Source organism: Glandiceps talaboti, chromosome 4 (assembly GCF_964340395.1).
Source record: "Glandiceps talaboti chromosome 4, keGlaTala1.1, whole genome shotgun sequence".
Lineage (NCBI taxonomy): Eukaryota > Metazoa > Hemichordata > Enteropneusta > Spengelidae > Glandiceps > Glandiceps talaboti.
The window spans coordinates 16,027,924-16,038,616 of record NC_135552.1 but is presented as its reverse complement, the minus strand read 5'-3'; the positions used below and the strand labels follow the sequence as shown (position 1 = coordinate 16,038,616).

General features: G+C 35.7%; 1 protein-coding gene across 1 annotated transcript; it reads right to left on the bottom strand.

The window, feature by feature from the left end:
- Positions 1-1,269: 1,269 nt before the first annotated feature.
- LOC144434226 (carbohydrate sulfotransferase 9-like) lies at positions 1,270-2,621 on the bottom strand. Its single transcript, XM_078122681.1, has 2 exons — positions 2,562-2,621; positions 1,270-2,181 (listed from the first exon to the last, which is right to left on the bottom strand). Exons 1-2 carry the CDS (start codon positions 2,619-2,621, stop codon positions 1,270-1,272), a joined length of 972 nt encoding a protein of 323 aa, XP_077978807.1.
- Between the last annotated feature and the right edge of the window lie 8,072 nt (positions 2,622-10,693).

The following is a 10,693-nucleotide window of genomic DNA, read 5'->3' as shown; positions in this document are numbered from 1 at the left end:
TCCTTGCACAGTGGGGATGTAGAAGTAATCAAGTTGATATGTTGATTATCAGTTAGGAAATAAACAATTGAAGGCATTAAAATCATCAAGTCCATATGGAATGTTTTCATTAGAAGCCAGTTTTTTACTGCACTGTGAAAGAATAGCAATGCTTATCAGTGTTCAATGTGATCAGGCAAAGGATCCTGCTGTGTTTATTGTGTCTCTATTAATTGTTAGTAGTCTAGAGTGTCAAAAACGTAATGTCCCGTAAGTGAAACACCAAGCCAACATCATTTTAGCTGTACATCAAAAGTGTATCCAAATGATGCAATGCAAAAAAAAAATGCTTGAAGAGGAAGGTAAATTTTATGAATTACCATTAAAAATGTATTGAATAATTAGTATAGATGGATAATGGAAATGTTGTACTCTTCAATATCACGTAGTGACCAGCTTGGGTAGTCTTGATCGATAAAACGTGCCAATTAATGACCCAGCAAGTTATGTTTTGCGCATGTTCAAAGTCATAATAGGTGCGACTCTTTTGCAATCGTTTCTCAAATACTATATTCTTATCTGTATGGCTTTCAACAAGGTCAATTGAAACATTTTTTTAAATCATAATGTAATCTCTTTACAAAAGCAAATGATGAAAATTTATAGACGCAAATACTATCTACAGCTGTAAGTGCCTTGTACACATTCCACATGCATACCTGCGAGATTTGTCTAGCGAGTCAACTTCAGAAAGCATACGCGAGATATTCAGCTTTTAAATGTACATGTGTTGCGTTACAATTTTGATTGGCACCTGGTGACTACATTTTGGTGACAGCATCATTTCAAGTGTCAGAGTAGCCAGTGGGAAACCTCAACATGTGTGTCAGTTTGTACATGATGCAAGTTTAGCCTATTTAGGCAGTCTGTCCTGTTACTATTTTGAGACAAGTGCTGGTAACCAGCATGTATATATATATACAAACTCAACATCAAATATGCTATTCACGTATATATTACAAGTACACCTATTTCGATGCATGGTCGACCAGGAGCTAATTACAAACACGTTCATCATTATGCATACAGCTTACTAATCGATATATAGGTGAAGGAGCAGACGACAGATGCCAAAACAAGATAGCAAACACAGACATGTTGGCCTTGGAAAGATAAGGAAAATATAGTATGATTATTTTTTACACATGTTTGTAACTAAAAAATTAATTTTTATTTGAAAACAAATTGCCCTTCAGTAAAAACATGATATGATAATAAGATTGATATGTTTCAAGTCATTTGATAACCAAACAAATCAAAATCAAGTTCGTAAGTCTGTTTTAAATTTTTCAATTGTGTGTCTGATAGTTTTGCTAAGTAGTTTTCTAATGAGTTGACTGAGGTATGAGTGTTGTGATCGTTCAGTCGCATCGACGGGAAGTGAATTTTTTGAGCGGCGTTCACCTGTTCTAATACATAGTTTGAATCTCGTTCTATAGTCTCGTATTTGCCGATAATATCGTATTCTATTTCGCAAGGACGACAAAGTTTGTGATACTGCTCCCAGTGCATATCTATTCTCTTCGTATTTGCAAAAGCAGTCACGTATCCGATAAACTCGTCAAATGTGACCTTAGTTTTTTGCGCTGATAACTCTCTCCCTGACATCTCTGGATGTGCCCACTTTTTTATAGGGATGCCAAAAGTTTCCATATACCACCATTCTGCATGTTTCACTCCCATCTCAAACTTATCCCGAAACGCAGACAACAATCTTTCGTAGGGATGTCTCACAAACATAAATTTCTTGTAAGTATTCAGTCGGTGAATGCGTTCTTTAGGTGTGTATTTCCTGAGAGGTCTGTGTTTTGAGGTATACGCGAAATAGTGGCTCGTACCGACCAAACTCTCATTTTTAACGTCCCCTGCAAGAACCATGAGAACTCTCCTCCAGTTGGCAGTGGCGACTTTGTGGATCGGACAGTACAGAAATTTGTACTTGTCGTCCACGTAAATCGTCGTGGATCCTGTGATTTGTTCTAAAGTTGCCTGGTCTTGTTTTATGTCGGGAAATCTCGCGCAAACTCCATGAACACGTTCTTTTGTTGCTTCTAATTCATCTTGTAAAGTTATTGGGGCTGTTGCTACCACGGCTGCAGCTGCTATCGTCTCATTCAAAGGAGTGTTATTGTATGCGATATCCTGCAAAAATGAAAGTGGACAAATAACAAAGTTTAGCACTCAAATAAAACCTACCATAATCCCCCCCCCCTCCAACCATCAACCACTCACCCACCTTTCGTTCGAAGGTCAATATGTACATTGTGTAATGGAAGTGCGTTTTTCTTTCGAATAAACTTACTATACGTCAGTCGACAGTCGTGGGTGTATTTCCATGCTGTTTTCGTCCTCGTTTTCGGCTATACAATCGGGTCCATACTTGCTTCTTGTTCATATTTGTCTAGTTCTCGACGACCGTATTCCGGTGTTACACTACGTTATATTCAAATCACACATTGCCGTGTGAAGACAACCGTAGTGTAAAACCGGAATACGGTCGTCAGGAACTAGACTAGGGATACTAGACCTTTGAATTGATCATGTGGATAACTGTCGATGACGTAACCTGTTTTGCAAGACATTCCTATATTACTTGTCTGTGCTATAGTATAATGCAGTCAACGTTTCATGTAGCAATAACCTTGAATTTTAACCCAGCTTTAGCCTTAGACTTTGGCTAGTAGGTCAGTCAGTCAATCAGTCAGTCAGTCAGTCAGTCAGCTAGCCAGCCAGCCAACCAAGCGACAATCTAATTATATTAGTCTAGTTTCCTATGCGCGTTACGACCACCACGAAAACGTCGAGCGACATGCATAGGACCTTGATAGTCTGGATGCCAACGTGGTCTCTCTATCTAACCCATATGGTCTCTAAACCACCTGCAAGATTCAATGAGGGATATTCACTAGGCTACGGCCACGAGTTGGCAATTTTTAGCAGGCCGAAGTGCATGAAGTAGACAACCTTGTAATCGATACTATTACCTAATCTTACAAGTAATCTTCATCACATCATTTCTTTATGCAACAACGGAAAACAGCACATTGTATTTTTTCCGTCGCAATTACTGGTGACGATATTTGGAATGTTGTCAAATGGCTAATTCATACGCAAATATTGTGCACTTAGTAGGATATCCATGCAGTGACTCTTAAGCTCACAATGACTATAAAACTGCACTTTTTTTTACTATTATAGCGTTTCTACTCCAATTATATTGATGACCGTTAATAAAGCGAAAGGTATGTATTGGATACCGTTGTACCTACAGATATAAGTACAGCCGAAAAGAGATAAATGTCTTTGGCGGAAATAATCACATTATGTCAATTATAGTTGCCGAGGGTTTTTTTCAAATACCACTGACCAGATTTTTCACAAGCAAATTAGGCAGCTTTCACATAAACTTGTTAGGGGGGTCGGGAGATTTTAGGGGGAGGGGACTTGAAAATATACGGATAGTGTGTGTGTGTGGGGGGGGGTACCTCAAAAAAATGTTATGGGTTGTAGGGGGGGGACCTGAAAATAAATTGACACCATGACTTTTCAAACATGGGAAAATAAGCTTTTAAAATGTTGGTCTTCCTTTTTCAACAACAACAACAACAACAACAACAACAACAACAACAACAACAAAAACAGCGGCTACAAACAACAGTTGCTCACAAGTTAGTAAAATGAAAAACAAAAACAGTCAAATTTTAATTTTCTTTTAATAAACTGTTAATGTAATGATAAATTGAAATGGGCGAATTGAGTGGTACAGATTGTTTTTTGTCTGAAAATACCAGTGTCTTTCATGTACACTACTATCTACTGAAATTTGGTTCATTTAATTTGTGAAATTACCTTTACACTGTACTGAAAATATTCTTTGTGACATGACTGTGTTTTGGTTTGTGGTTATCACAATGATATGTAACTTTTTCATGTAATTCTTACTAGTATTAAATGACAGACAAATATGACAGCATTTTACATTTGCAGCTCTTGGAAGTGAAAAAAAAAGAGTTGGAAAAGGTTCATCTCAGCCTGCCATCAAAATGTAAAAGATGCACCTGCACTAAAACATACTTGACAAGTATCAAAAACTTCTGTGCAAGGTATTTTTTCAGCCTATAGATATGACTATAATTTTTAACACAAACTTTTAATAACACATTCTAAATATTTTCTAAAATTAGCATATTGGCAACGTCTGCTACATGTGAAACAGAAGACAATATCTCACAAGCTGAGTTAACAGAGAAAAAGTAAAATAAGATTTTTGCACATACTTTTCAACTTTGCATGAATATACTATTACTTGTAAATATAAAGATAAATAAATAAAACTTTGACACTATATATATGGATGCACATCGGGCAACCCCTACCATGTGAGAGGAGTCCAGTGAGGGCAGAACGTTACGACGTATCTTACAGGCTAGTATCTCACAAGTTATTCTACATTTAGTTTTAGTAATACTATGAACAAGTCACCCATGGTGACCCTGTATCTCGCAAGTACATTAGTTTCAGGAACACTTTGAGCAAGTTCTCCCTATTTCTACTAAATTGTATTCACAGGTGTACATTTACATGTTGTAGTAGTACATAAACAAATCCTATAATCTACTGTGAATACTAAATATATGGATAGGTTCTTTTTTATACATGTTTTGTACATGTTACATTTGTATGTGGAATAAATGATACAAAAACTAGTAAAATATGGCTTTATGGAATGCCATACTTTCAACCACATGTTAGCACATCTATCTATCTAATAAATTTATATAGCGCCAAATATCCAAAGAAAACAATGTTCAGTGGCGCTTAGAGTTAGAAAGGAGATGAAAAAGCTCTCTGAAATATGTGGGTTTTCAAGCGTCTTTTGAAAATGTTAACATTGGGAGAGGTTTTAATGTCCAGGGGTAGAGAGTTCCAAAGTTCAGGGGCTGCTGAAGAGAAGGAGCGGCGACCATAGGAAACCAGATTCCATTTGGGTGTATGCAGAAGGCATTTATCCGATGAACGAAGAGTGCGTAATGAAGAACGAGGTGTAATTAAGTTCTTGAGATATTGTGGAGATATTCCATTTAGGGCTTTATAAGTGAAGAGCAGAAGTTTGAAAACAATACGATGAGATACTGGAAGCCAATGAAGTTGTTTTAGAATAGGGGTTATGTGTTCGAATTTCCTGGTGCGCGTAATAATCCTAGCTGCCGTATTTTGGGCACGTTGTAAGCGCTGTAAGTGAACGTCAGGCAGACCATATAGTAAGGAATTACAATAGTCCAGCTTCGATGATATGACAGCATGGACGAGGGTGGCACAAGAATCCTGAGAGAGGTATTTCCTGATGTGTTCAATTTTACGAAGGAGGAAGTGAATGGTGCGGCAGGTGGTAATTATGTGTTGTTGAAATGTATAATTGTCATCAAATATGACACCAATGTTTCTCGCAGATGAAGTAGTTTCAATAACACTTGAACATATGTTGATGGAAGTGAGTGGCAACGGCGAATGATCAAATTTGGAACGAATTAAAATGACTTCTGTCTTAGAATCATTTAACATATGTACCATACTATCAAAACTGGTGACACATAATACATACAGCTATTCTTAAATTATAAATGAATGGAATATACATACTTAGATTGGAACAGCATAGATCATATGTCACATTGTGTTTATTTACTGGATTTAATTATCATGTAAATTACATGTCAGGGGTTGAAAGGAGTGGTGGTATATCGTATGACCATATTTTAGAGACTGAAAGGGCAATAGATTTACAACAGTTGTGACCAGAGAAAAGACAAGGGTCCAATACTGCTTCAGCACTAGGTTTTGATAGAATATCACACCTGAGTTCTCCAGAGTTCAGGAATATCAACCAGTCAGGGATATTTGTGGACATCAAACTTGCATGTAATATTACCGATACATGTACTTGATAAACTAATGAACAAGAATGTTCTTAAATGTTCAGCTCCAGAAAGGAGCTGACATCTGTGAAAGACCACCAGATGACTTCCAACCCCGTGCACAACTAAAACACCTGTATAGTAAAGGGTTAGTGTCAAGTAAAAATGTTGAGAAACTTGACGAATTGAGGAAGAAACTGTGTGTCAAGAAAGAGATATTAAAGGGAGCAATCCTTCATTTAGAACAACAGAGAACACTTGCCTCTATGAGGGAAAGAAAAAGAATGAAAGAAAGGGAGCAACGTGCGTGCTGAAAAAAATTTGATGAATATGACTGGGATGCGCTTGTCAGAAACAGTGACATTTCCAAATTGAAAGTGAAAGAACTTGATAAGTACCTTTCCAACTATGAAATTCCAGCTGTGGCAGGAATGCACAAAATAGACAAAGTTGAGGCTGTAAGATGCCACTATTATCAATCTAAAGAAAGTGAGAGTGATTTGTCATCTGATGACAGTGACAGTGAGAATGATGATACAGCTAGTTCCAACTCTGATGAAGTTGAAGGAGAAATTGGGTCTGATGATGATGATGATGACGATGATGATGATAATGCCACGTTTATATACACAAGATCTGGAAGGAGAGCTACCACTTGGAAATCAAAAAATTAAATAAACACATTCTGAGACTTTGTTTAAAATCCTGCATTCACCTTTGTAATCTAAACCAGTCCAGTAATCAGGCTCTTACAAATGTATTACCAGGTTCATTAAGATATACAATTACAATGATAATATGGCCATCTTAATTATCATTACCACTAATATATATCACTTGATTCCTATTCTGTTAGATGAAATGTGGCTGACATTTTTGAGTCATACATTTATTTTCTTTTGACATTATATTGAACTAATTTATATCAAACAAGAACGGGATACATGGCAATACATTTTATTAAGAGTTTTTTTCAGTGTTATTTAGACCAATTTGATTTCTTTTAGCACACATTTGGGAAACTGAACTGGAACAATACAGTATAAAACTCTCTTTAGATAACATGTGCATCACAATATTTGCAAATACAACTAAAATGACATTCAACTGTAACACTACTAGTATAATGTACTAATACAATATTGAACAGAAAACAAAGACTCAGTTGGTCTGCTGATCATTTTACAAGAGTTATTCAAAGTGTAATTCATTTACAAGTATATGTTGTTTTTTGGAAAGGCAATGCACTGGTTAACATAACATTTTGTTTTAACTGATGTTTGTGTAAACACAATATACAAATTGATTATATATACAATGTATAATGGACAAAGTTGGTATTAAGTGTATTATGTACAGTTTTGTACTTGGTATGGAATGTTAACGCACAGGAAGAGTATTCCCCAAAAAAATTTATTCGGGTGGGGGGTACTTGAAAATTTATTTGGGTAGGGGGGGGGGTACTTGAAATATTTGGGGCTTTGGCAGGGGGGGTACTTGAAAAATATTGGAATATGGCAGGGGGGGGATACTTGAAAAAAATTAGGGTTTTACAAAAAATCTCCCACCCCCCCCCCCCCCTAACAAGTGTTTGTGAAAGCAGCCTTATTGAGTAACAAAAGTTGCGATTTTTTTTGTGTCAAGAAAAAAATAAATATGAGCATTTAAAATGCAGTGCATTATATGTCCAGATGTATTGCCACGGCTATTCCAAAAAATAGTGCAAAAATATGCGTAGTTAAGAAGCGCTTGTCGGCTAAACAGACAAGCAATATACCTAGAAATTAAAATGTGGACTAGTTCCAAATTTGAACGGATTGATTGACAAAATATGAGCCAGCTTCGCAACTTATAAATTAAAGGCAATGTAACAGGAGTTGATGATGGTTCTACGTACCTTGATGTGCAAGTTGTCGCTTCCGTTGATGGCATCATGCTGGTCAACTAGGATATGTGATAACCGGTGAGGACGAGACTCTGTTGTATTGAATAGACCGTGACGAACGACGTTGTATAGTTCTTTGTCTTGAAAATACCCTGACAGACAGACAGACAATACTAGTTCGTGAATTATTTTAATAAAGTGTACTTTGGCAAAAAATAATAAAACGACATAGCATGTTTCAATATATACAGCCTATATAGTCAATGGATGCAAGAACAAAAACAGTTCGTGCATGAATATTAGCTCATCGTGTGTTACAGTGTTCGAAAAATTGTAAAGAAACTTGAACTGTGGTATCGTCACAAAACATTCTTTTTCATACAGGAGTGAAATATTACGTATGTCATAAATCTAAGTGATTAATTACACGATAAACCCATAACACCAAAGTAAAACGCTTTCTGTATGTACCACAATCATTTATAACATCCATATCAACTGTACGTAAACGTATGCTGTTTCATTTGCTAATTGGCCACATTAGAAAGGCCACATGCTGGGCTTGAAAATGAACCAAATGAAAAAGTTTACTTTTTACACTTGATATAGCTGTCATAAAAGAGTGTAGCACATAGACAAATTTCAAAGTGCTTTACTTCAGTGTTACCCGTTGTATTTTTTTCTAATCCATTCGCGGCCAAATTGGAAAATAACCCGGACAAAATTCCCTATAGATATGGCATAACCAAAACTCGAATATACACTGTCAAATCCTTCATATAAGTACCACTCGACAGACACCATCGACAGCGGTGAATTCCACAAATTCAATGTAGGACTATTTTGCGAACATAAGTCTGCTAATAATAGTTTTCTAACCAATTCGGCCGAATTGGAAATTATACCTCCAGACAAAACCACCCCCATTGAATGTAGGACTATTTTGCGAACATAAGTCTGCTAATAGTTTTCTAACCAATTCGGCCGAATTAGAAAATATACCTCGAGACAAAACCACCTCCATTGAACGTTAGTATAGCGCATAGAAAATATATACGGATTATTTAGTCAGAAATTCGGTAGAGAGATTTATATCAGCTGTTAAATCACGCCCTCTCATTATGCAAATGTACATTTAGTGAAATAAACACGCCAGTTTATACAGCGGGCGACTAAACAAAGACATGCACACGGTATTTAAACACAGCTGGACAGTGTGACCTGCACAAGTCGATAACCGCCGGGTAGCTTCACACTATAATAATGCAGATGTGATATCTCACGTCTAATTCCCAATACACAGTAAACTGAGCAATGGGTTCACATCACGATCGACCAAATGTCGTAATTGCTTGCTTACTTACTTACTTAATTAATTAATTAATGTACTGTCAACATTATCATATATTACATAACTTTATATATATATTCATACATGTGTGCAAATATGGAAATTCTATTTCTGGACTTTTATTTGCTTATTCACCATGTTCACCGATGCTAGTTGTGGTAATCCAGTCTAGTTCTAGTATAACCTGTATCTGGGAATTGGTATATATATATATATATATATATATATATATATATATATATATATATATATATATATATATATATATATATATATATATATATATATATATATATATATATATATATATATATATATAAGGATGTAATAAGTCGTTACTCAGAGTTTCACGCTTTGAGCGATCTTCAGACAACAATATAGTTATATATATATATATATATATATATATATATATATATATATATATATATATATATATATATATATATATATATATATATTGTTGAGTTGGGGAAGTATAAAGAGCCGTTGTGCTGCCATTGATCCGTGCAAAGGGTAATAGTACTTGTGAGCGCCTTGAGCTCTAAGGAATAAAGGCGCATTATAAATTTGCGTTATTATCGCGTCTGGACTGGACTAGAAGTACGAGTCCGCGATACGACACAATTACGAATATTCACGAAACATCGTCACCTCTCTTGGTCACTGTCGATATAATCACATGTCATGATATTAACCGGTGAAGATGCTTTGTTAGTGTTCGTAAATGCCAATAAAATACGTTGTATCAGGTCAATCCTTGAATTATATATATATATATATATATATATATATATATATATATATATATATATATATATATATATATATATATATATATATATATATATATATATATACATGTATGTATATAATATTAACGCCATTCTGTGAACAGAATTGATTATTTCATTCCTTTCACACACACATTCGTATATACTCTTCAAGGTTATTGAGATAATATTCAAATTACGTTCACGGTCAATTACATGCAGGATTTGTCATCTCATAGAATGGAAAACGTGTGACCACACATAGTCTACATCATTTACACAGTAGTCAAGGTGTTTCACAAACTGGATCTTTTGTCACTCAACTTGTCAGAAGGGTGTCGTTTGACGTCAATACATCTGGCACGAACAACAAATGAAATCTCTTATCGTATTGTGACAACATAATACATGGGATGAAGGCTAAAAATGGGTGGTTTTGAGGCTGCAATAACAAGAGGCATTTGAACCTTTACATGTAAAGCTTGACCTTGTGCGTTGTTTGTGTGAGGTTTCATTATAGGCTAATGTTAGAAACAACACTTCCGTCCACCTATACGTGGGATATCCCAATCCCGCTTAGACTTCGGGTAAGATGAATGAAGTACAGAGACGATATACAATACTTGTTTTTGATTGTCCGAAGACCTCACCTTTGGATTATTATTTTCATCGGATTAGTTTTATCATCTGGCCGATGCAAGGTCTAGTAAGGTCTAGTCTTGCTGCTAGA

Bases quoted from the DNA above. Each gene is read 5' to 3' on its own strand.
- LOC144434226 (XM_078122681.1), bottom strand. From the start codon at position 2,621: ATGTCTTGCAAAACAGGTTACGTCATCGACAGTTATCCACATGATCAA. The intron at 2,182-2,561 runs GTATCCCTAGTC...TCATTTTTGCAG, and splicing joins ATGATCAATTCAAAGGTCTA to GATATCGCATACAATAACAC.